General features: G+C 40.9%; 1 protein-coding gene across 1 annotated transcript in view; it reads left to right on the forward strand.

Annotated features, from left to right (window-relative positions):
* Positions 1-727: 727 nt before the first annotated feature.
* Positions 728-27,036, forward strand: part of LMTK2 (lemur tail kinase 2) — a 36,736-nt gene continuing 10,427 nt past the window's right edge. Inside the window, exons 1-8 of the mRNA XM_089540887.1 lie at positions 728-969; positions 16,173-16,297; positions 18,280-18,424; positions 19,890-19,963; positions 20,538-20,656; positions 21,838-21,925; positions 25,313-25,446; positions 26,792-26,876. Of these exons, the coding sequence (XP_089397013.1) occupies positions 861-969; positions 16,173-16,297; positions 18,280-18,424; positions 19,890-19,963; positions 20,538-20,656; positions 21,838-21,925; positions 25,313-25,446; positions 26,792-26,876 (879 nt within the window). The 5' untranslated portion in view covers positions 728-860. The remainder of the gene's footprint in view (positions 970-16,172; positions 16,298-18,279; positions 18,425-19,889; positions 19,964-20,537; positions 20,657-21,837; positions 21,926-25,312; positions 25,447-26,791; positions 26,877-27,036) is intronic.

Below are 27,036 nucleotides of genomic sequence, written 5' to 3' on the forward strand. Positions count from 1 at the left end.
GCGGGATGGAAGTAAAAGTTTTATTATCATTATTATTAGTAGTAGTATTATCAGAACCGCCACCACACCACTGCAACACTCACAACTCCAGCCACAACAACCACCACCACAACCACCGCCACTACTACCACCACAGCACTCACAACCACAACACTCACTCTAACCACTACAATCACCACAACCACCACATTTACAACTCCAACTACCATCAACGCACTACAACCACCACCATCACAACACTCACAACAACACTAATGACAACAGCCACAATCATCCCCAATGCAGCCTAGTGGTCCCTTCCTGGCTGCCCTCTCCTGCTGCCTCCTTGACTTCAGGTCACTCACTGACCTCCACCACCTTCTCTTTGCCCCTCCCCCTATCCCACCATCCCGCTCCCTGATTGGCCGCGCCGCCTGTCAATCACGCCTCCTCGCGAACACCTTGCCTAACAGTGTAAAAAAAACACCAATAAAAGGGCTTATAATAAGGAGAGACGCCGATTGGCACACTCCCTTGTCAGTCTTAGCCCTAAGCCCCACCCACTCGCTGTCTGCGTCAGGAACGGACGCCAAGGAGAGCCCCTGATTGGTCGAAACGCGGAGCCGGCTTCGGTGGTGTCTCAAAGCCACGCCCCTTTGGTGGGAGCGCATCCTGCTCCGATTGGCTCAGGGGAGTGTCCGTCTCGTGCCAGGGTCCGCCTCCTCGGCCTTTCAGGTAGAGCCCGGAAGATGGCGGCGGTGGCAGCAGCGGCTGAGGAAGGAAGGGTCCCTGGAGCGGCGGTGGCGGCGGCTTCGTGAGGCCTCCTCTCCGGCGGGAACCGATGCCGAAGGGCTGAGGCGCCGAGGGCTCGCTTGGGAGGGATGCGGCGGCGATGGAGCCCCGCGCTCGGGCTCTTCCTCCTCCTCTTCCTCTTGGCGCTGGGGCTCGGAGGCGGAGAGGCGGCCCCGCTGCCCCAGGAAGAAGGGACAGGTGAGACCCAGGAGGAGGAGGAGAGATAATCCGCTCTCAGAGCGCTTCGACTGCCCTGGCTCAGGGCTGAGGGATCATGGGAGTTGTAGTTTATTAGAAGGGTCAATGCCTCACAAAAGTATGGTCCCAGACGCACTGCAGGAATAATCGTCTCGGTTGAGAGTGCTTTGACTGCCTGGCTCAGGGCTCAGGGATGATGGGAGTTGTAGTTTGTTGTGGTACCAAACACACCTCAGAAATAATCTGCTCTCAGACTGCTTTAACTGTCCTTGCTCAGGGCTAAAGGATCACGGGAGTTGTAGTTTATTCTGGCTCCAGAGCTCTTTATGACAAAGAAGGCTCAGTGTCTCACAAAACTACACTTCCCAGACTTCCCTCCCCTTGATCCAGGGCAGTTAAAGCAGTGTCTCAAACTGGAGTATCATTCATGCGTGTGTTTTGGACCCTTCTTAACATTTGTGGTGGGTTTTTTAGGGGTGGTAAGGAAGCGGGTTTTCTTGGCAAGATTGGTTCGGAGGGTTGTTTTGGGTTTTTTTTGCCATGGCCATCCTCTGAGGCAGAGAGAGATTTTGGGACCCGACCCCAGCGGATACCAAGGGCCTATTGCATTATTATTATCATTATCGTCATCATTTATTAATGTAGCATCATTCATGTACATGGCGAGAGCAAGCATGGTGTAGTGGTTGACTCCGGAGACCAGGGTTCAATGCCCAGCATGACCATGAAACCCTTTGGGTAAGTCACACTCTCTCAGCCTCAGGAGAAGGCAATGGCGACCCCCCTCTGAACCGATCTTGCCAAGAAACCCTTACGATAGGGTTGCCATAAGTCAGAAATGATGGCACACATTGAAACATCAACAACAAGTACGCCTGCTTCGAAGAGAGTCATTGCGGTGTAGTGGTTTGAGTGTTGGACTGCGACACCGGAGACCAGGGTTCAGTCCTGGTTCGGCCATGGAAACCCACTTTGGGTGAGTCATGCTCTCTCAGCCTCAGAGGATGGCAAGGGCAGTCCTGCTCCGAAGAAACTTGCCTAAGAAAACCTCACAATAGGAGAGGGCCTTAGGGTCTCTATATATCAGAAGTGACTTACCCACTAAACCCAGTCCAGTGCTCTGCCCATTATACCACACCGGATCTTTATTGGCACAACCAGTCTTAGCATCTTCCTCCTCAGTCTAATGTCTGAGGCGCTTAACACATGGCAAAATGCATTGAAAATGATAACTATCATCCAAACTGAAATGATATTTCTTATCTCTGACAGCTGCTGCAATCATTCTATCAGGTTCGAGATGCCACAAGCCACTCTGTATTAGATAGAGCGACAAAGGATGATCTACAAATGCTGGTGATCGTAATAAAGTTACGATCGCCCATACATGTTCTTGCCACCCGCAGCTTTAAGTTTATGTGGATGGCAAGCTCACTTTGTTACAATGGTGCATGCGGGAGCGCACTGCCATTGAAACAAACATACCCCCTGTGTATGGCAAAAAACCATGAGTCCCATTTGTTTCAATGGCTGCGCTCTCCCATGCGTAGCGCATGCACCATTGTAACAAATGGGACTTGAGGTCCTGCATTTTTGGCTATAAGTGGAGGGTCCAGAACGGATCCCTTGCAAATAGAAAAGGCCCACTGTACTTGATAGAGCCAAGCTATTTGAATTTATCCTCTTTTTAAATCAGTATAACTTTCTATCACTATCTTTTCTATACATCAATTGTAGATTACTAGAAGTAGCAGTTCCTTTGGTATGTTGCATGCCAATGCTTTCAAAGGACTGTTGCAGCTGAAATGGCTCACTTGATAAGTCATCTTCCGTCTTGCATATCTTGCATACATTGGAAATTGAAGATACTTTTTTGGGTCTTAGTGATTTATTTCACTTCTGTGCCGCCTTTCTCCCAAAAATGTCACAAAATGTACATTCTCAGAGTCACTTCACATTTCCATTCCTGCTCTGTTAGCTCCTTAGTTGTCCCTGCACCTGTTTTGTTGCTTTCCATAAACTTTGCTTCCAGAGGTTATTAGAATAGTCCCTTAGTATGAGATTTACCAGTCACAGTCTGGTCTAAAATGATGGTCATAGATTCATCGCTAAACGCAATTTCCCACCCTGGTCATGCAAAAGGTATACAGCGGTCTGGTGTGTTGCTCTCTCCGAATATTTTTGAAGCCTCTGTGTTAATAAAGCAACAGGAAGTCCTGTTGAAAGAAGAGTAGTAGCTACTTCTCGGTTCTTTGGTAAATTTACTTCTGTTTTTATAGTAGAATTTCTTCTTGGGTTCTTTGGTCCTGAAAATGTGCCCTTGAAGAGATTTTGGACTTCAGCTCTCAAAAGCTTCAGCCGCGTTGGACAATAGTGTGGGATTCTGGGAGCTGAAGTCCAAAATCTCTTCAAGGGCACAGTTTGGGGACCACTGATCTAGACTCAGGCCGCCGTTGAACATAGTGGAGATTACTTCCACATAATATGCATAGCATGGCTTTTGTCACTTTAGAAATGTTAACTACATCACACTTTTGATCTGCAAGAATTCCTACTCTCTCTTAGGTCCAAAACGCACTGCAGAAACGATCCCGTTTGAGACTGCCTTAACTGCCTTGGCTCAGTGCTAGGGAATCCTGGGGATTGTAGTTTATTGTGGCACCAGAGCCCTCTGACAGAGAAGGCTCAATGTCTTGCAAAACTACAGTTCCCAGAAGTCCCTAACCAGCAGTCTCAAATTGGATTGTATCTGTGGTGTGTTTTGGACCTCACTTGAGTACTGCCATGATCAGATTTCGAAGGAGGGCAAGGTGAAACAGAGGGAATCTGAGCAGGACCAGCTTTTCCACTTCTGATAAAACAATTCCTTCAGCTAATGCATCTTGTCATACAAGACTGAGATAAGCTCATTCTTGTATGAGTTTTCCACAGTCATGCTGCTGTTAAAGGTGGAGAAGCTTTATCTTATCAGCTTGTATGGAAGTGAATTAGAATTTCTACATCATTCGAAAGGACACCGAAGGTCCACCTTCTTACCTAGTAGTTAAATGGGCTTTTTCACGTGACGAAGAAAATACATTTGATCTTTCCTTATACTGCATTGTAATAGAAATAAGAAAAACTGTTATAATCAGATGTACATTTAATCTAATATTGCATGTGTCTCTGACCATATATCTATTACAGGCACAGGAAATACAGACACAGGAATAGAAAGAAATGGTACATAACAGGATCTTCATAACTGAGATTTCTCTTCCATCTATTCTGTTTTATCTGTTGTTTAGCTCCACGTAGAAATTTCTCACTGAGCACTTAAAATTGCTCTGTTGTCAAGGCAGTGCTACTCAAAGCGGTGGTCCCTAGATCAGTTCCATTCCTTGGCATTCGGGGGGGAAATCCTGGTCCCTCCATATCAAATAGACTAAGGTGCATAATCTTGTGTGCTGTGGGATTTATAGCCTGTTGAGTAGCAAGTATTCCTTGTACGAAAGACAAAGCTGCACCTGCTGTGCCTGTAAAAGGTTTGAGTGACCTCCCCAGATTTCAGTTGCGTGTAATTATTGTGACCCATGCCATGTTCTTCCGGTGTTGTGAGTTTCATCTTGCACTTGGCAGTCATTATGGATTGCTGAGTCTCTTCCTGCTTACTGTTAATACAATATTTTTTCTCAGGGCTGCTCAGGGTTTGCTGTTTACCTTCTTTGTCATGTCTTACTGGTTTGCAGCCTTTCAGCTTAGTCTATTATTTTTTTCCATGTTCATCTTTTTCATGTTACAGTGTTGGCTTGATGGTTCAGAACTGCCACTCTGGGTTTCCTTTTATTAAAAAATCATGAACTCTAGTAAAATATTCAGTTAAGAGGACATTAGAAAGGGACTTTTTCCTGTTCAGCTCTAGCTGCTAAAATCCAGTCCAATCAGAGGAATCTGATAGTGTTGCCATAAACTACTCAGGCTTGGACTTTGGATCTTCAGGTAAAAGATCTTTTGCATTTCTTAGGTGACTGCATCATCATCTGTGGATATGGAGGGCCGACTGTACATAGTTGTCGATGTAACCAGGAGAGTGTGTGCTATTCATCTTAAAGATGGTATTGGTGCACAAAGTGAATGTAGTTCCCAGACAGTTCTGTCAATGTCATTAAGGAGCAAGTTAGGCCTGTGCTTCCATGAATAAAAGATTTTTGGCGCAAGATAGCTTGAACTTAATTGCGGTTGGTAAGAATGTCAAACTCTGCCAAGAATGTCAGGTCCAGAAGATTCCTTGCTTTGCCTTGCTGACAATTTCATTAGAAGGTGGAAGAAGCAACAAGAGGATCAACCTTTTAGGGACCGAGGGCCCAAACTAAAAGGCGTCCCGGCACTGGGTGTTGCCCCATGCCAGGAGTGGGACATCTGGCTTCTGGGGGGGAGAGAGAATGACTTCTGGCTTCCAGGGTTGGACGTCTTCTCCCTGCCCTCCTGGGCCTTCAGCAGCCTCTCCGGAGACAGATGAAGGCTCTGGAAGAGGAGGAACAGGTTCCCTACCATTTGTGTGCCATGAAAAAGGGCTTTGCATGCCATCTCTGGCACGTGTGCCACAGGTTTGCCACTATAGTTCTAGAGGATAAGCCTCAAACTGATGGCTGCAAGTTAAAAAGAAGGGGATTGTGACTAAACATGAGGAAGAACATGCTGATGGTAAGAGGTATTTGACAGTGGCCTTCAACTCTCCTTCATTGGAGGTTTTTAAGCAGCAGTTGAGTGGCTACCTTTCAGGGATGCTTTAGCTGTGGATTCCTGCACTCGCAGGGATTTGAACTAGATGGCCCCTGGGTATTTCTCCATCTCTGTGATTCTATGAATATTGTTAGCTTTAATGCCAAATCTTGATATTAAGGAAGATTATAGTGTCTTGTATGAATGAGTGTGTCTCATTTTTGGCCCTGTGCATTCTTCCTTTACCCTTCTTTTCATCCACCAGAACACAAAACTGAATCTGTTTCTAAACTAACTACATTTTCCTATGGTGTTCCTATGGTGCAAAGAGCTGATTTTTATTTCATATATGGCCATTGAGAAGGAGCTAGGTGTCTTTACATTCTGCCTTGCTCTCAAAGCACAGTGTAAGCAAACCACATTTTCCAAACTGTGAATGTCACGAGGAATTATAGTCGGTTTAAAAACATAGAATGCAGAAGAGAAGAAGGAAAAGATAGCTTGTGAAACTGAAGTTTGACAGGCTTGTTCTTGTTACATCTGAATTGGGACTGTGTTATTGCCGGGATAACTGCTACAGACATATATGTTGTAGTCAAGGTATCAGTTCTTCCCCTGCACAGAATAATTTCTTTGCATGCACAATACCAGATGTCTTGAGAGCAGGCTCTTTTTGCGGAGGTGTGGTACCAGCTTCCTTGCTGCCTCTCACTTAATTTTCTCTATTTGTCAGAGTTGTTCAAATGGAAAGCACTGTTATTTTGCAAATCTATGTGTTCTCACCTGTGCAGCATTTTGGAACAAAAAGAGAATTGAAATATCTTCCCACTCATCCTTGCATTAACTGTTGGGAGGCTAGAATTACAGAAAGGGCTGCCCAGTGAGCAGGGATATGAAGCTCCCTCTCCTGCCAATAAAATTGCTCTAAGAGGGTACAATATATTGCTACGGAGGAGTTTTGTCATTTCTGCTTCCATTAGGTCCTGCGGACTGAATTTTCACCGTGTCATTTATGCACTCCATTTACCAGCAGTTGCACTGCTTGGAGGAACATACGCATTGCCTAACAGTGGTGTCCTTTAGTGTTTTGAGCAATCTAATATATTCTGCTTCTGCATTTAGAAATTTTATTAGTTGCCTGTTTAGGAGATGTCAGTTGTCTTGCTGAAAATACTTCCTTTTTAGTTTTATCATCTCAATATCTGTGGGAAGAATGTACAGGTAGATGGTGAATAGAAAGATTCCAAGAAGTTACACAAGAGCAAAAATCAAAGTGTTCCCTAGAAATAAGTCAGTTGGGATAGGATGGTAAGAAGTTAAAATGTGTAATTGCTGTTTAGTTTTACCTTATTTATGTGGTTGGTTGTATCATTTCAATACATTGGTTGTATTTATACACAATTAGGCCAGAGATTGTGGTTTAATAAACCAGTCAAATGTGCACAAACTGTTTCCCCAATCTTCATGTGAGTTGGTAAAGTACAGAGTGTTACATCTAAAACTGGGGTTTTGGTTAACTGTGTCTGAACAAGACATTAGAGAACTCTGGATTAAGGTTGGCTTAGGATCCTGGTTTGTTTGAGCACACTTAACCATAGTCCTAGATTTGAACACTGTCTGGTACTTTCTCCTTCCTGGATTTTGCATGTTTGGGAAAAGGAAAGAGCAAAGGGAACCGATAACTATTTGTTTCAAGCTCTTTGGGGTAGGGCATGTCACAAACCAAGTTAATTCCTAAGGGAATGTACTATTGGTTGTCATAAATTTGAAATGACTTGAAGGCACAGAAGAACAACAAAGGATAGAAACTGTCTTATGCAAGTAGTGGATATACTTCTGTTAATAACAGCATTAACAAGTTTTACAGGAACAGGTTTACAGGAACATTCCTTTGGTAAGTTACATTTGGGCAAAGTACAGCAATAGTTAGGGAAATGCAGATTACTGGGTTTTTAAAAACCTTTATTGCTTACTAGCTGATACAGTGATTTCTTATTCACACATGCTTGCTTTTGTGCTGATCTCGATTAAATATGCTGTTGCCGAAAGGTTTTTAAAAGTTCAGTATGTTGAAAAGGAACAGACTCAGTTCTGGTATTTATCTTTAAAACAGAAGTGAAAATGAGATTCAATGTTTCTGTGGTTTTTATAGCTGGCTTTGTGGTTCCTTGTGGTTAAAGATGATAAAACACTCCTTAATGCTCAACTTCTCTGAACATACGGAAGCTCTGCAATAGAATAGCTGTGAAATATGGTAAGATGGTTCCCCCTGAAATATGGACCAAAGTCCAGCGCTGGTGGAATTGGGAGATGTAAACTCTCTGTCCCGGGTGATCTTAAGCAAGTTACATTCTCTCAGCCTCAGAAGAAGGCAAAAGCAAACCCCCTCTGAACAAACATTGTCAAGAAAATCCTGGTTCATTTTAGGGTCCCCATAAGTTGGAAACGACTTGAAGACATGCAACTATAACAACCCTTTAAATCCCTTCATAGTTTGACCACTAAGATAAATTAGAAGAGAATGAATGGATCCTGTAGCAAAATGTTGCATTGCAGACTGCTCTTCAGTCATGCCTAATTCCAGGAGATGCCTTTTATATTTATTGTATTTTATTTTTACACTGAAATTACCCCGCAGTTCGGAACCAAAGCATTTTACAATATTATTAAATGTACCGTACCATCCATCCCCTTGTCTCCATCCTTCTGTTTTTATAGTTTGCTAATATCCTGAGCTTGCTAATAATGCTCTCTTGTGTGTGCATCATGTCATTTTGGCTACCTGGGGATTAGGATTTATAGCATGGGGACTGCAGTTAGTAGAGGTTAAGGGTTAACCTACAGCCTGGCAAGTTGTCTGAACTGACAGGTTAGAGCAGGGGTAGGCAACCTGCGGCCCGCGGGCCGGATGCGGCCCAGCGAGGCCTTGGGACCGGCCCCAGCCTGGTCCTACCGCCGATTGCCGCCGGGGCCTTTGGGGGGGCAATTGTCTATAGAAGCTTCAGAAACATGCATTTATACTAACATTTTTTAAAAAATCAGCAATTTTTTTCACGTGTCCTCCATTTTTTATAAAAAAAGTGTCTTCCATTTGAAAATTTTGTCCTACATTTGTCCTGCTTTATTTATATATTTAATTTTTTAAAAAAATTATTTAATTATTTATTTTTTGGCTTCGGACCCCCAGTTGTCTGAGGGACAGCAACCCGGCCCCCAGCTCAAAAAGATTGCCTACCCCTGGGTTAGAGTGATAAACCATTGCACTGCAAATCTTGGTTTGTGTTCACAGCAGGCTTGGATCAATATGTGAATCCGTTCAAGGATGGTTATAAACCCAGCATTGCTATTAAGATGGAAAAAGAAAGCAGATAAGCATCAAATCCGCAGTTACCTTGGATGTATTTTTGGAAGCTCAAATCAATTTGGGTTCTAAATTATGTCTAGGAGAAGCCGTAGTTTAATGTGGTGTCCGCACTTAGGTAAATACTACAGTTTTGTCATTAAAGGGTAAACAGAAGTAGTCTGTGTATTGAATTAACTTCACAGCAGGTGCTGAAGGCTGTGTGAGAGACAGCTGGAGGGGTAGATTAATAGGTTTACTGATCCACTAAAATGGTTGCCTTGAGCTGCAGTCCTAAATGCAACTACTAGTGAGTAAGCTGCATTGAAAACAATGGGATTTATTTCCAATTAAGCATGCATTGATTTGTCAGGATAGTAATATTGAGCTGCCCATCTTGGTATTCCTACACAGTGCTGAATTCTCCAACACTGCCTAAATTGTGCACTGTGGCAAATGGGACCTCTTATTTCTATACTGGAAGAGAAATGCTCTACCAAATTTGCAGTTGGTGGGGCATGATGCTAGTTATAAGCCACTTTTGCAAACTAATCCACAAATGTTGCTATCTTGCATAGGTTTTTTAGCCCTCCCTATCTGTGTATGCATATGTTAGTCAGCCTTTCTTGGTATATTCCAAAACTTTTGATCTACGAAACCTCAATGCTCCAGCATTGTCACTGTCCATGTTTGATGGAATTAGTGGGAGTTGTAGTACATCATATTTGGAGGGCTGTGTTAGTCATACTATATCTTGGTGATGTGGGAGATAAATGAAACACTCTAATTTCCAGTTTAACAAACATTCTCTAAGTGGCTCCTCTTCATACTTTTTCTTATGTTATAAATGCAAGCTGTAGAATCCAATTAAAGCTCTATACTTCTCTTTTTCCTTGTTAAAGACAAATCACTTTGCATTCTCTCCTTTGCTAACTGAAGAGAACGTCATATACCTGAGTCACGTTGGAACTGTTTTAAACGCTGTCTTCATTATCAAGCTGCTTTCTATTTTTAAGGTTCACTATTTAACATGTTTGAGTCATCGTGGAGGCTGGGGAGAAAGATATTGCTGGAAAAGTTCACAGAATTGAAGGGTGGGGAGGAACCTCAAAGGCCATCTAGTTGGACCCCTGCCAGTATAGGAATCCACCGCGAAAATATTTCCCAACAGATGGGAATGCATCATGTGTTTAAAAACCTCCAACAAAGGCGGCTTTACTTCCTTACATTATGGAAAAGCACATGCTGGCAGGAAGTTCTGTTAATGTTGAGATATCCAACTTTAAAGCCTGTAAAGACTATTATCAGCCCAGGGAAGTGCTTTGAGGTACTGAGTTACCATATTGGCTAGGGATTGTGAGAGTTGTAGACAAACATCAGGAGTGTGTCAGGTAGAAGGAAATCAAGTTAAACATTTCAGTGCAGGGATAACAAATGTGTAGCCTTCTACAAGTTGTACTGGAGCTACCATCGTGCTTTACCCATAGTTGCCATCATCCCATACTAGGATGGATGGGCATTCCAGTCCAATACCTTGAAGATCACCTGTTCTGTGCTGCAGATAAAATCTCTCTAAATTTGAAGGTAGTCATTTTGATCCATTGGGGTAAGGTCTCAATAGCATCTTTAATAAGATCAATTAAAATGTATGTCTGCCCGTGACATTCGAATCCTCCAGGACACTTCTTCAGACAGAACATAAATGAAAACAGAAAAGACAGTGGGCCGTGGGAGAGGAGAAACGCTGGGAAAGACAGGAAAAATCAAGGCACATACTTCATAACAGTCTTAAAATGGACTTTAAGATTTATACCACTTAAATTGCTTAGATTGTGTTGTGATCAAAAACAACCGAGGGCTGCTGGGAGAAAACGGCTGTTTTCACAATCTCTTTCCTTAAATATAACAGCCAACTGTTGTACTGATCTGTCTTAAGTTCTAAGTGGTGCATGCTGGCTTTCTAGTACTTTATTAACTTGGCTAGTGAAATAATACAAGGAGGGTGCATTATTAAGAAAACCATTGAGTAGAGTAGCAAAGTCTGTGCCTTCATGTTGATTCTGATTTACAGCAGCTGTCATGCAAATCTATCACAGAGTTTTGACAAGTTTCTTCAGAGGTGGTTTGCTATTGCCTCCCCCAAGGCTGAGAGTGTGTGACTTGCGCATGGTCACCCAGTGGGTTTTCTTGGCCGAGTCCAACGCTCAAACCACTACACCACACTGGCTCTCTTTTACATGTATTAAAAAATTAGGGAGGAGCTAACATTTAGCAATAGTATTTACATTTCTATACCGCTTAGTAGTGAACTCAGCACTCTCTAAGCAATTTACAATCTGTAAGCCAATTGCCTCCAACAAGCTGGGCGCTCATTTTACCGACCTACAAAAGGATGGAAGGCTGAGTCAACCTTGGAGCCCTTGGGATTGAACTCACAACATTGTGGCTGCAGTATCAGAGCTGGTCATGTTAGTCTGTTGTAACAAAGAAAATAGAGTCTTGTGTCATTTTAACACAACAGATTCTGTTTGGCATAATCTTTCATGAGCTTAGGCCACTTCATCAGATATACAGAGTATGTATTACAGTACCTGTATTTCCTGAATGGGGAGAACCTAAGATTGGGGATTAACTGCTGTTTGCTAAGGGAGAGACCAGGGGACTTGGGAGCTTTTCTGTTTGCCCTGGTTGAGATGTAGCTGTGGCACATCTGTGTACTAGTTAGTTTCTGGCTTGCTTGCCTAGCAATGTCCTCATGGCTCTCAGGTGACAGATCATTTGTATGAACTCTTGTTTGTTCAGATTTGTTAGGGATGCACATGCCTGTACATAACACTCACTTCCTAGTTCATTGCCTCACTTCCAGAGAGGTAACATTAGATTAGCATAACATGGCATGTCCCTGGTATTAAAAGCTCACATATTCTAACTTCTTTTCATTAGATCTTACCATTGTTGTTTACTTGATGAAGCACTGAAGTGTTTACCAGCAAGTAGTATTAACACCTTCTGTACTCAAACATTTCTGCAACCACAGGTGACCACATAACTTGGGTGCCTTTGGTAAGGAAGGATATCCATACTCAGTGCGTCTGATATCTGTGCTGCAGTAATAATAGTAATTGGTACTTTGTAGAAACATTTTTCTTTATCAGCTTCCTGTTGTGTAGGACAATGGGCTATTGTGTATCCTTCCTCATTATATGCGCTTAGTGTATTAGTGTAATGTTTTGTGAAATAATTCATTGCATTATCTATAGATTTGCAAGAACTGTTGGTAAGTGACTTGTTAACCAGGGTCCTTATGCACAAATGTAAAAATGCACTTTGTATGTCTTAGCCTAAGGGACATTCCAGTGGTTGATCAAAGCTTGCACCAATTGCATCTTCTCTTTTGAGGGATATAAACTTTATTGAGAGCTTGAGTATCTAGATGGTGCAAATAAATATAGATACATTTCAAAATATGGATGATTTTGAAGTCAGGAGTTCAAGCAAAAATGTCCATCATATATATACATGTGTAAACTGTTCAATTAACCTTTACAAGCAAACCGTAGGCCATTCAGTTCTCCAGTTATGGCTCTTATTCCTGGAGAGCACATTTGTTTTCACATCCGTCAGCATCTTACGTTAATAAATAACCCCCTCCATACCCTGCTTCAGATATGGATCCCTTTAGAAACCCCAGTTTGGTTTGTGGTTTGTCAGTATTGTTGGCAATTTGTCAAGTCCTTTTCAAGCAATGATTTTTATTTTTAGTATTATGCGGAACAGATAATGATCTGGTAAATTTAGTATGGAGGACTCTTATCTATCTTGAACGAAGGTATAGGAAAGCATACTATCTAGTTACTTTAATAGACTATGAAATTAGTCTTCCTGCACCGTCCCCATTGAAGTAGTTTTGGATCCAAATGTAGGAGCTAGCATTGCATGTGATGAACTTTCTCTGTTGTCAGTATTCTCATAGCTATTGGGGACTTCTCCCTTTCTTTCCCCCTTCTTAATATCTTCTCTTACTTCTGACATGATCAGGTTTAGACATGTTCATGAAACCATCAACTTAAATTCATGACTGTTCATGCTGCAGGGTTCTTCTACTAAAATGTGATGCATGCGTGTGTAAGCATGTCTTGTGTAACTCATGCAGGCAAACTGCTTTCAGATTAAAACAAATTTAAAGATTTACACTTGGGTAACTAGGGCTGGCTCATTACCCTTTCAGTTGCAACTATAGGCCATGCTACCTTCCAGATTTTACTGATCAGCAACACATTGGGAGCTTTATCTTAAAGTAGTAATATAACTCTTCTACCTAGACAATGAAGACATCGAAATAGTTAAATATTTTCCATGCTTTAGATCAAACATTGATCAGAACGGAGACAGCGGCCAAGAAATAAGAAGAGTAGGAAAGAGAAGGGCAGCCATGAAAGAACTAGACGAGAGCGATTGCAATATGTTTTTTTAATTAGCTTTCTTAAAATATCAAACTCTTATTTTAAAATGTATTTATGTTACACTTGTGAATTTCAACAAGTAATATTACTTCTGGGGTGTGCATATCAAAATTTGTGACACTTAGTATAGTATTAGTTCTTCTGGCAGACACGACAAAGCCAGTGCATCCAAATCTTGACATTGGAAACAAAGACTTCATGAAAGTTGTTTCTTCCTTTATATATACTTATTGTTGTGTTGTTGTTGTTGTGTGCCTTCAGCAGCCCCCAGGTGAACCTATCATAGGGTTTTCTTGGCAAGAGTTATTCAGAGGAGGTTTGCTATTGTCTTACTCTGAGGCTGAGAGAGTGTGACTTGCCTGTGGTTACCCAGTGGGTTTCATGGCCAGCTGGGAATTGAACCCTGGTCTCCAGACCCTAGTCTAACACTCTAATACTACATGAGGTTATGCTTATGCTCAATCTAATTTGATATGACAGAACTTTGACATTAAATTACACCTAGATTGACTGATAAATCAACAAATGATTTAATTCCATATTAAACAAGCAAGCTAAGTATGGATATTTCTACACCAAGTAAATAAGGAAGCTAGCACATCTAATGGCAACAACTGGTGACAAATGACATAGCTATGGATTGCCAGTACTTATTGGTTTCACACAAGGGTTAGTCTAGTATGCAGCTGAATTGTTGCCTTGGCCTCCTGTCTAATTCTAACTCGAATTGTTGACTACAGTTGTGTAATCTTTTGTTACACCTGAAGGTGACTTGGGTTAAATCTGCAGTTGCGGTAGAACCACTGCGTTCCGGTGAGAGAAGCATGTGTGAGTCATGACAGTCAAAACATCTTATTGAGAAGCATTGCCCACTTCTGTGTTGTTGTTGTTTTGTTTTTCTTGGAAGCCCTGCTACTTCCTTAGGGAGGAGGCAAAAAGAGCAAAATAACACATTAAAAATAAGGGGGTGGCGGTGGTAGAATTCCTTCTAGCAAAAATTGGTCTGTTTCAGTTGTGGAAACATGTCCTTTCATTGAAATTCATTTTTTACTTTTCCTGTTCTAAAACATTTGAGTGTTCGCTCTCTGCCCTTGACGTTGAATCTTTTACATTTCATTGTAGGCTGGCACTTGCCCTATTCTTAAACAAGTTTTTTCACTTATCTGCTTGACAAATGTGCCTTTGGGAGTAATGGAGAAATAATAGCTTTCAGATCTCTCAGGGGTTAGTAACTGTTACATAAAGCTGGTTATGAAAGCAGCATTCACACTATTTTAGCACAGTTCCCCCAACCGTTGCATGTGTCATTTCTGATACATTGGTGGAAATATATTCCTTGAAGTTGAGAACTGATCGCTTGAGATTTTCACTGCAGATTTAGAATGCACCTCCCCAAATCCCTTAATTCAGAACATCTTCATGACCAGCATTTTCCCTCTATTGCCTTACTGAATTTGATCTTCATCAGAGACTTATCTGTGGGAAGTCACAAAGAGAACATTTTGGAGATCAGTGTTCCATTGTTGTCATTCCTAGCATCTTGTAATAGGAGATATGTTGGCCCAGAGCATAGAAATTCTTTCGCTGTTATGTACCTTCAAGTCATTTCTGACTTATAGTGGCCCTAATATGGCTTATCACTGTCTTCTTCTAAAGCAATGATTCCCAAACTTTGGTCCTCTAGGTGTTTTGGACTGCATCTCCCAGAAGCACCAGCCACCTTGGTAAACAGTCATGAATTTTGGGACATGGAGTCCAAAGCATCTGGAGGACCACAGTTTGGGAACCACTGCTCTAAAGCCAAGAGAGTGTGAGTTGCCCAGGGTCACTCAGTGGGTTTCCATGGATGAGCAGGGGTTTGTATGCTGATCCTAACCCAACACTCAAGCCACTATACCACACTGGTTCTCTCTTTAGCAAATATCCACTGAATATCTAAGCTAGATTTTAAAGAGTTTCTTTAATGAATTGTATGTTCGCTGTCCAAAACCCAGTGCTACAAACTTGTAAGCCATTTGTTTCTGAAGGAGAACACACTGTGATGGGTGATTGAAAGTTTAAACTGCCCACAAGAGGTAGGGGATCCTTTGGACTTCTAGATGTATTAGATTACTAATACAGTAATAGCAATCCTGGTGGCTCAGTGGTTAAATGCCAGTACTACAGCCACAATGTTGTGAGTTGGATTGCACAGGTCGACTCAGCCTTCCATCCTTTCAGAGGTTGGTAAAATGAGTCTCCAGATTGTTGGGAGCAATTGGCGTACACATTGTAAGAGCGCTTAGTTCACTTTGAAGCAGCATAGAAATGCACATGCTATTGCTAAAGGCTATTACTACTCCCAGAAATCCTTTAAGTTGGCTGGGGTTGGGGTTCCTGAGAGCTGGAGTTTGTTCTTGTTTTTAAAAGAAGCATTGATCAAGAGCAAAGCAAGGCATGTTGTTTTAGCTTGAACAGTTACTCTTTTGGAAAGGGACAAAACAATGGAAGGTCACCTTCCCAATCCGCTGGCAGAAACCTGAGAGCTTATTATTTGCCATGCTTGTTCTAAATGATACGCAGCCAGAGATGCCAACAAGCTCAGTTTCACTACAGAAATAAATACCAGGGATTTTAAAAACATCTCTATTAACCACTCCTTGTTTATGTGTTCTAATAGACATAGAGGTATTTATTTATTCCCTCTCTTTGTTTTCTAGGGGAGGTGGAAGTGGCGGAAGTTCCCTTCTCACTGGTGGCTCTCTCTGCCTGCAGCCTAATAGTCCTAGTACTACTACTTGTGAACTGTGTTTCCTGTTGTAAAGATCAAGAGATAAACTTCAAGGTGAGTATAAGAAAGAAAGGCATATTTCCCTGGGATACGGTATCTGGATAAACAGTGACATATATAAGCAGTGGCTTAATATTAAACACCTTGATGAAAACATTTCAAAGCATTTGAGCCAGACAGAAAGGCGATTATTCATTGCTTTAAAAACCTACCATAGTTGTTGTTGTTAGTTTCATGGTATAATACTTATAATACTTATTTATTATGGCAACAGGGACACTGTAGAAGAATTACAAATAATAATTAATTTGTTAAACCAATTTCCTTAGTATTTCTGCTTGCTTGAACAGTCAAATAAATGTTGAAGTCGATCAGGCGGTGTTGCTGCCAATGGATTTTAAGAGCCAAGCTGTAGTAGTTAAATGGACATGGAAGCTGCTCATGACTCCATAGTAACTTGCCCTGTCAACCTACACTGGACAGTTTGGCCATGTAGATAATAAGATGAAAGGTACATTGTAGGCAGGTTGAAAAAATGCTGTATTAGTTTTCTTTCTAAAAGAAAGCAAAATCAAACTGTCCACGGGGATTTGGTTAAAATAGTTCCAGGAGGCCTCTTTTGCACAACAGCCATTTCAGACAAATATTCGGAGGGGTCAGATACACAGCCACAGAATGAAAGTTTCATGATATGGATTGGTCTGAGGTTTAGGAATTTTAAGAATGAGTCAAACAGGATATTGTGGAGGGAAGTTTTGTAGGTGAACATGGCTGAGTGCAATTGAACTTGAGCGAATACTTTTATTAGTGGTTTATTGCTGAGATATTAATCAGACCCTGTGGTATGTTTCCCTTCCAGCTACTTTAAGGTAACTAAACCACAGTTAAAGCGAACACTTAACACTTCCCGTGTGGGAGAGAATCGCAAGAATCTGTCAAAGCGCATACTGATCTGTCACTTTTTGCTCTTAATGAGAAAGGCAGGTAGAAAATTGAAAGACAGCAGTTCTCCAGAACACTCTCAGAAAGGCCCAGCAAAAATATCAGCCAAAGCTTGAAAAAAAAGGGGTAACTTGTTCTATAAGTATGTTTCTGGAACATTGACAATGCTGTGCAGTACAGTACAAAAATTCTGAAACTGAATCTTCAAATCCTCATGGAATATTAATTTTCTTGCCATTTTCTGCATGCAAACGTTTCTGTACAGAAATGAAATTTGCACCTTTTTTCTTGGATATTAATGATTTTATTGCCAAGTTGTTTTTAGTGATCATTTTAGTTGAGTACGTTGCTTGCTTGTTTAATTCATATCCTTTCTCCCAGCACAGGCTCTAAGGAAGTGTTCATTTGTTCTTAGTGATGTTGTTGGTTGCCTTGAATACTATTTTTAGTGGAAAGGTTGGGAACAAATGTAATAATTAATCAAATATTATTTTGAACTGTTGGTGTTCTGTTGACACTAAACACGATGTTGAATGGCGATCCAGTAAAATGTGGTGACTTGTCAAGGACCTTAGCTTGAATGCTTTGGCTTCTCTGCAGAATACAGCACAAATCGATGGGAGTGGGCTTTGTTGTGACTCATGACATTGATTCATCTCATTCATTTTCAATTGACCAAAGTTAAATTTAGCCCAATTGCCTTACGAGCAGCTTATACATGAATAAAAATGTGCATCATTACATTTTGCTCAACGTCTTTACAGAAGGAACACTATGTGTTCTGCACAGCTGCAAAACCTATATGAGGACCAAAGAGTGTCTGATACCTGTGACCTATCTCACGGGTTTGCCGTTATTTGAAGTCTATCAGGCAGCAAGTAACAACAACAACGTTTTGATCCATCTAAGATTTACAGAACAATTCGAACACATAGGTATAAACAGCTAGTCTGAATCTTGAGCACCTGAAGAGGGCAAGAGTCAAAGATAGAGCCGTGCTAGTCTATAGAATCAAGATGTAGAGAGATCTTGTAGCACCTTTGAGACTAACTTTTGTAGTTCATTTTCTTCTGTCGATTTTGGTGCTTTTGTAGGAATTTGAAGACAATTTTGATGATGAAATAGACTTCACACCACCTACAGAAGACACCCCATCTGTTCAGTCTCCAGCAGAAGTGTTTACCCTTACAGTCCCGAACGTTTCTTTACCAGCTCCATCACAGTTCCAGCTTCCTACAGGTAAGATGTCTGAAGCTCTTCTCTGATCTTGTGACTGAAGTTCCTTCTGATATTTTTTACCAGAAATCTTTCATATTTTCTTCAAATAGTTTGTGAATTTACTCATGAAGTTGAGTGTGGGGCTTTCTAAGTCTGTTCAGTGACTCCCTGGTCAAGGCTACACGTTACATGTCTCATAGTAGTTCATTCTCTTAACCATTATGCTTGATTAGACGACATTGTTGAGCCATTTCCATGACTTCTGGTACACTGTTACTTCTTTCTAGAGATGAGCATCTGCCTTGGCTAAAGGCAGCAGTAATCTTGAAGAACTGTTGTAATAAATGAAGAAAACGATACATATGTTTTTGCCTTAGCTAGCTACAAAGGGCTGTGTCCTTATCTATCCTTCCTCAAACGGGTTTTGTCCTGTGGTTCAGCCTCTTACATCTTGGCTTATAAATATTAGCAAATGGTTAATTTCACAATAATTTCATAGTAAACTACTCTATGCTTCACTGCACATTTTGCTAGCTATGTGTAATTGCACTGTGTTCAGATCATTGAGTTAAAATGTTCTTAACTGAAGTTTAATTGTAACAGTGATTTCAATAAGAACCCTAAAGGAACAAATGGAAATTATTTAAGTGGAATATAAACTTATAAGTGGATCCTTGTTGCAGCGCTAGATAGTTCAAGTTTCTATAAACAGGATAGGTGTATGCAGAGTCTGTGTTTGTATTTTATACACAAACATGGGTATATATACAACAGTGATGTTTGGTGTGTAATATTTTGATCTACCCAGATCTGGGAGTCTGAAATTCTGTGGATTGGTAAGGATGAAGAGAATGCAAGGAGGGAGGAACAACTCTTCAGTTTCTTTTCCAAGTCTGCTGTTAATAATGTACTATGTATTATACGTCAGTGTTATTCAAAGTGGTGGTGTGTGGACCGGTTTGCAAGCCATTGCCTGCTAGTTCATGGCAGGTTTCCAGGAAAAAAAGAAACAGTTGTAGTCAGCACAAAGAGGGTGCCGGTCCCTGGCAAACTGAGAGGGAAAGACCTCAGCCAGTCCTCCACATCTGATAGCTTTACAAGCCCTGTTGTATGCCAGACTTGCAATTCTTTAGGTCTTTATATAATGGACTGGCAAATGTCTGCTGGAACAACCCTTTTCAACAAATAGATCTACAAGAATTCATCTTAGATAATGAGAAAATTGAAATAGTCAAGGAATTCTCATATCTTGGATCAACTATAAATCAAAATGGTGACTGTATTCAAAAAAAAGTAGTAGAAGAATAGGAATGGAAAGGGTTGCTATGAACAAACTGGACAGGATCCTAAAGTGTAAAGATATAACTCTGAACACCAAAGTGAGGATCATCCAAGCCACTGTAGCTCTGAAGACTTGATAAAATAGCGAATTCACTCAAATATGTCGTCTTTTTAAATGTATATCTATATATTCTTTCTTTAACAGAAGCACTGAAATCTCAAGCTGCTCGTCAGAATTTGAACTACATTCAAGAAATTGGAAATGGCTGGTTTGGAAAGGCAAGTCTGTTTTGAATATTGCAGTTCTCCATCTCTGTTAATATATTTTCTGCTGCAGTGAGCAAAAATAGCTCTTGAATACATTTTGAAGTGTGAGCTTGCCATGTTATCAGTAAGAGGCTTCAGGGAAAACTTACGCTGTTTGAATTTTAAAATGGAGGCTTCACTGGAAACTTGGTGCAGTGCTGTTTCTCAGATTTGGATACTGAAAGAAGATTTATTCTCAGCATGTTCCTGTTGCTTTCCTTTGACACTTGAAAATATTTTAGTGCATCAAAATCGGACATACTCACTTAGAGCAATATGATACTCACAGTTCCTGTGTATGCTAAATTAGAGTGTAAACCTATATATATATATGTGGCCCTGTGGTTTCTATTAAGTCTTAACTTTAATTTAGGGCAGTGCCATTTTAGAAATGTGAACTTGGCCATCTTTTTTCCCACATTCACTCATTCTCTTCAGATTTTCTAGAGTTTTCTAGAGCATTGTAGCCATGGTTATTTTATTTGTATCTACAGTAGTAACATTTTTTGTTTCAGAAATTAACTGAGGTTTTGTGATCATTTTTTAGGTTCTGCTTGGGGAGGTTTACACTGGCACCAGTGTGGCAAGAGTCGTCGTGAATGAATTGAAAGCAAGTGCTGGCCCCAAAGATCAAGAACGATTTTTGAAGCATGGAGAGCCTTATCTGTAAGTAGTGTCTCAGTAGTTTGCAGTAATCCGAAGTTGCCTTGTAAATACTAATGCTCCACCTTTTGAAAACACATACTTAACTTATTAATAAACCCTTTTTCATGTATCTTGTGGTAGTGAGGTATAAAGTAACAATTGAAAACAGTTCCCTTAGTAATTTAGATGGTGCAAACTTCTGTGGGATGGCCAAATAGTATAAGAGTAGAAGCAGGAGTCATCCTTATATCAATCAGAATGGGGCAGCTGCCCTCGATAGTAGATTTATTAATTGTTAGTTATTTAAAGTATTATTATTGTAATCTACTGACATGAATGGAAAGAGGCTGCTTGTGAAATTTTGCTGCATCAGGTGTCAAAATAACTTGACTCACCTGAGCTATGCACAGTTACAAGGGAGCATAAATGCCACTTTCACTCCTACCTCAGGCAGCAAAGTGACCTGGGCAGGTTCCATGTGCTGCAGTTGCTCAGGTCTGCTCCTATCAATAGGCAGAATTAGGTGGCTGTGTCCAGACAGCAAATCTGTGTGTTGCTATAGGGATTTGTGTGGTACAGAGATTTCTTGAGCTGACATTTGATACTGTGCACCTTTATTTAGATGTGGATCGTGCTATATTTTGCTCTGCATCAGGCAGCAAAATGTATTGGGCTGCTCCTGAGTAAGATCCCCCACTAGTAAGATGTTTGGATTGTTGTGGGGTAGGGAGAGGTTGCAAGGATGTGTGAATGTTTGCTAACAGTGCTACAATTTCCACATAGGCTTTTAAATATTCAGTTTTATTTGATCTTCAGGCATTTGTTTGCGGATGCGCATGGTAATAGCCACTTTTATCCAGCCAGACAAGAATTTGAGTTTTTGTGGCCTGAGCGGAGAGAGAAACTGTGTTCATCTGAGGCCAAGTGCAACATTCTATGTGTGCCATTTCTCACATTGATTTTTAGCCTCCTTTATGTATAGTTTTACCACATAGTTCACTGGGTTATTTTTGTCCAATTAATGACTTTCCTGTCAGGTTCAATGGCTGTAATCCCATGTTGATTGGTATCAATGGAAGATGAACCAGGCTATTGGATGCGCGCAACTGAGATTTTGTTTATTAACTAGCTCAAACCATGGATGAAATACTGTGTTCTAGTCTTAACAGCATCTCCTTATTCTGTTTTCAATGTCCTTGCAGAATTCTTCAGCATCCTAATGTCCTCCAGTGCACAGGGCAGTGTGTGGAAGCCATCCCCTACCTTTTGATTTTTGAATTTTGTGATTTGGTGAGTAAATGCTGTTTCCCCTTGGTAGCATATTGATGTTGGCCTGATCTTTGATTCTTTTCTGAGAGGATTTTTGAGTTTCAGGGCAAATTTCTTGGAGGGATGAGCGGATGGCGAGAGAGAAGGAAACCGTGTGAACATAAGACTTGGGTCATGAGAATGCAAGGGCTTAAGATAAAAGCTGTGACATGGGGACAGTCACAGAAGCAATTCAGATATTGTGGCTGAAATTCAAGTACTTTATTTGGGAGGAAAGGGAAAGTTACTGTTTTAACATTCATTTCTTGATCATCTTTGGCCTGGGCATTTAGAACAACCTCCTCCACAAAAAAACATTCCTGGACTAGATCTGGACTAATAATACTGATCTTGTAATTTTCCTGTGTCTCTAGAGGTGCTGAGTGCTAATTAATTTTCATTTAATTTCCAGGTCTATAGGTTTGGAAATGACCTTTTCCTGACTAAACTTTTATATAGTCTGTTGTTTTGGGATAATTTATATGTAATACATGCTGTCATGCTCCTGACATATTAAACCTGTTTCAAAGAGGCTTTTGCATAAGGCAAGGTAGTTATAGTTGATAGACTATAACTTTTATTAATACTGCAACTGCTTGGAGACTTAGCGCGACATGTCATAAATTGTCATTATCCTGTCAAGAATAATCCATACAAGGATTTAACTTGTGAGGGTAAAATACAGGGCACTAAGCTTTTCAGCTGCAAACTCACTGGCATGCATCAACGTCGCGGCTGTTAAGTGATGGGCAGAGAAATTAAACCCGTGTTTCTATAGTCTGCTTCTGTCAAGCAAAAGCAGGTCTTAGAAGTGAAATAAGGCACAGAACAGCAGCTGCAAAAACATTTTGTGACTTTTGCAAGTATGTGCGATGTGTGTAGCTTTTGTAAGTGAGAAGAGGAGTGGGATGAGAAGCTGGCGTTAATTGCACACTATGCTATGTGGCCCTGTTAAAATAAGCTGCTACAGCCGCACCTACACTGTGTAGTATTAATACATGCATCCGGCAGCAAATGCTTTCTCTAATCAGTACAGGTAAGCATTCATTTTTGTTGCCTCACATATTTTTCACTACATGAAAAACATTTTCATGTAGCAATCTATGGTAGCAGTTGCAGGCAGTGGAAACTGTATGGTGGAGATTGTTTCCTGTACTTGTAATGGCTTTCTTTGAGTAATAAAATAATTCAGTAGACAGCACATAGCAGTATTCCATACAAATTCTTCCATAGTTCCAATCTTCTTACATTTTCCTCATGAATCCCTTTTGCTTACAGATTAGAACAAGGATTTTTGCTTCAAGATGGTGTGCCAGATCAGCTACTATGGGGGACCTGATAGATTAGCATGTTTTTGAGGGAGTGGCTATATGCAGTAATACGGAAGGGTATGGTCCCTGGTATGTTCCAAGTGGAAATATACCCTCAGTGCCACATTTCCTGTTAATAGTAGTCAGTATTCACTTTTAGGAGCTCTTCCTTAAGGCAACACTTTCAAGCACACAAGTATCTTGTTAAAAAAGCAGTATATCACAGAGACTAACAGAAGTGAGTGGGGAAATATCTAAGTGAAATCTCCTCCCTCCCCAAAGCATGAATATTGAGTACCTTGAAAGAGGTTCAGCTGTTACTTCCCCTTGCAACATGGGGGCAACAAATGGCATTGTCCTACAACCCCTGTCATTGCTGGCCTTTGGTCTGTGATGGCTGGTCCTTATGAAAGTCCAGGAACATCTGGAGCTTCACATCTCTGGTTTGGAGCCATGCCCTTGGGGAAACCATAGCTGGACTATAACTCTCAACATCCTTGGCCAGAATAGCCAATGTTGAGGAGTGCTGGGAATTGCAATTCAACAATATCTGGAGGACCATGTACAGTTGCCCCCCCCCCCACACACACACACTTGTGGCTTTGACATTTGCAGATTTCATTATTTGTGGTTTCAATTAATATGTTCTCTCTAGGAATCTCTAGGTCCCCCACCACAACTCTGCCAGAAGTTGACCATAGAGTTCTGCTGGAGAAAACTGTTCTCTAGGCATTTGTAGGTCCTCCAGCATGATTCTATGATCAACCTCTGGCAGATGTTGACCATAGAGTTGCACTGGAGGACCTGGAGATTCCTAGAGAGGTGTTCTCTTAGATAAAAAGAATAGTCCTTTTTTATTTGTGGGTTTTCCACATTCACAGGGAGCTTTCATTGCTAAACCTAGTGAATGTGGAGGGACCGGTGTAATTCCTATCCCCTCTATAGTCCGCAATCTCAAAAACTGTCCTGCTGCTGAAAGATAAATTTCTTGCTTTCAGTTAGTGTTTTGCTGCCATCTAGAGCTGTTGAGGCAGCTTGGCTCAGAGGTTCATCCATTTGCTCCTGTAATGTTTGCATAAGTGTAGGAGAGTAAAACTACAGGTGGAGCTTTCATGCCATCTCTGAGAATAGGGTCCAAAATATACAATCCAGTTTGAGACTGCTTTAACTGCCCTGGCTCAATCTAGGGATTCTGGAAACTGTAGTTTTGTGAGACATTTAGCCTTCTCTGTCAGAGAGTTCTGGTGCCACAAAAAAACTATACTTCCCAGAATTCTCTAGCACCAGAGCAGTTAATCAGTTTGGGTCCGTTTCTGCAGTGAGTTTTGGATCCTGGCTTTTCAGCACAGGGCAGCCAGTTGTTACATGTGGAGGAATCAAATGCGTGAATATTCACTTAAGAAGCAATTGACCATTGGACTTTGATTTTCTTTGCTAGATGGGTTCTTATTGTATGGGACTGTCAGCCTCATGCTTCCTATAAGGGTTGCTCAGCACTTTTGCTGCAAATAATAAGACCAAGTGGTTTTGTTACAAAGGTTTTGGCTCTAATGAATCTATCCATTATACACACACACACACACACACACGGTTTTATTTTTAATGTCTCACATTTTTGATATGTTTAAAGTGTTTTTAACTTACCTGTAATGATTCTAAATCTTTTAAATCAATGCTACTGTGTAATTCCCTGAGATCTTTTTTTCTGTATAGGATGGGATGTAAATATTTTAATATATAAATGCATTGTATCTGTTTGTGAGGATGTCCCTTCCGTGTTTTCATTATCCTGTTACCTTAATCCAGGTCATTTAATAGCTACCTGTACGGAGTAATCACCAAATGGCCTTAAAAGGACCACAGCGTGTACCTCAGGTGCCTCTCATAGAACCGTTACAGAAACTGGAAATCTGATGACAGAGTTCTCTAAGCATGGGCTTATTTATAACTCCTGCTAATAACCTTGTTGACTGATGAGAACTAAACTATGTGTGCTGCTTCATTACATGTCTGTTAAGTGCAATCAGCATTGATGAGTGTTCTTAAACTCCTTTTACAGGGTGACCTAAAAACGTATCTTTGCAATGAACAAGAGAACATTAAAGGAGATGCGCAAATAATGTTGCTGCAGAGGATGGCGTGCGAGATTGCTGCCGGTCTCTCCGTAATGCATAAGCATAATTTTGTGCATGGGTAAGATTTTCAGATAACATAGTATCTCTTTTTCACATATGCTTGATAAAGGAAAACGTTAACTGTAAAATGCTATGATATAATAGTTTTTCCAAAGAAAGACTATAGTCCAATGACAGAACACAGACTTGGTGCACAGAAGGTCTCAGATTCAATCCCTAACATCTCACATGTACAGTTGGAAAATTTCATTTTTGAAACACTGTAGGGGTCCTTCTAGTCAGTGTCTACAATACTGGACTGGAGGGACCTATGGTTAGATGTAATGTATGGGAGATGAGTCACATTTGCGTACTGGAGTTCGGCCATCGCACATTTTTTTATGGGGGAGCTGTAAGGTCCCAGAGTGGAAGCAGCTTCCTGATTTAGACCAGGACATGCAAAAACAATCTTCCTCTTCTATAATTCTGTTTACCTCCTCCCCTGTGACTATGTCTACAATTGACTGACTTAAGATCACCAAGAGGTTTTCAGGATCTGAATATATTGTATATACTCAACTATAAGTCAACTTCATATACAGTGGTACCCCGGGATACGAATGCGCCGCCTTACGAAATTTCCGGGTTACGAAAAAAATCCTATTAAAAAAACTGTTCCGCGTTACGAAAGTTTTTTCGGGTTACGAAAAATCTTTTGGTGCTTTTCGGCGCTATTTCGCACCAAATCGCGGCTTTTCCCCATTAGCGCCTATGGCAATTCGGCTTGCGAAAGCCTTTCGGGTTACGAAAGCGGCAGCGGAACGAATTAATTTCGTAACCCGGGGGACCACTGTATACGTTGAGGGCAGGTTTGAGGCCAAACTTATGCATTTTGCCATGACCTGTGGATAAGTCAAGGGTAAAACTTGGAGGCTCCTTCAGTGTGTGTATGTGTGCGCATAGCAAGAGGGACTCTTAATTGAGGCTTTTTGCTTGACTCCCCAGACAGCAGTGGTCAGCTCTGCCAGACCAACTGGGGAAATCTGAAAGAGCTGCTATCGCATTACCATACTGACTCATAAATAAGTCAACCTGGGATTTTGGGGTCAATTTTTGGGCATAATTTTTTAGAATTATTGATGAGTATATATGGTAGACTTTCCAATCCAAGTTAGAAAGACCTATTCCAGATAATATACCGGCTTTTTAGGGTTCAAATAAATAGGCACATCCCTGTTCCATACTGATTTTGGATGGTTGCTGCTGCTGGTGCTGTGAATCAGCTGTGTTTAAGTCTGCAATCCAGTATGCCCTAAGATGAAGTCAGCTTCATTGTTACAGGTCTTTCTTTTCTTTTTATCATCTGACGTTGTACTGACATTTCTTTTGTTCTCATTGCAATTTTTTTGTTTCATTTCTTCCAGAGATTTGGCCTTAAGGAATTGCTTCCTTACATCTGATCTAAATGTAAAAGTTGGAGATTATGGAATAGGATTCAGTAGGTATAAGGTAAGCAAAGGTGATTAAATTTAGAGCCTAAATTTGGTGGTATTGATTTACTATTGAATGAAACTGCTTGTTTTATGTAGACTTGCTTAATTTGGGGTTCAGTAGGTACAGTGTGTATATATTTTTGTATCTTTCATTTCTGTATCATTAATTCATTTAT

This window comes from Sceloporus occidentalis, unplaced genomic scaffold (genome assembly GCF_023333645.1).
Source record: "Sceloporus occidentalis isolate IW3139 unplaced genomic scaffold, rSceOcc1.0.p SCAF_10, whole genome shotgun sequence".
Taxonomy (NCBI): domain Eukaryota; kingdom Metazoa; phylum Chordata; class Lepidosauria; order Squamata; family Phrynosomatidae; genus Sceloporus; species Sceloporus occidentalis.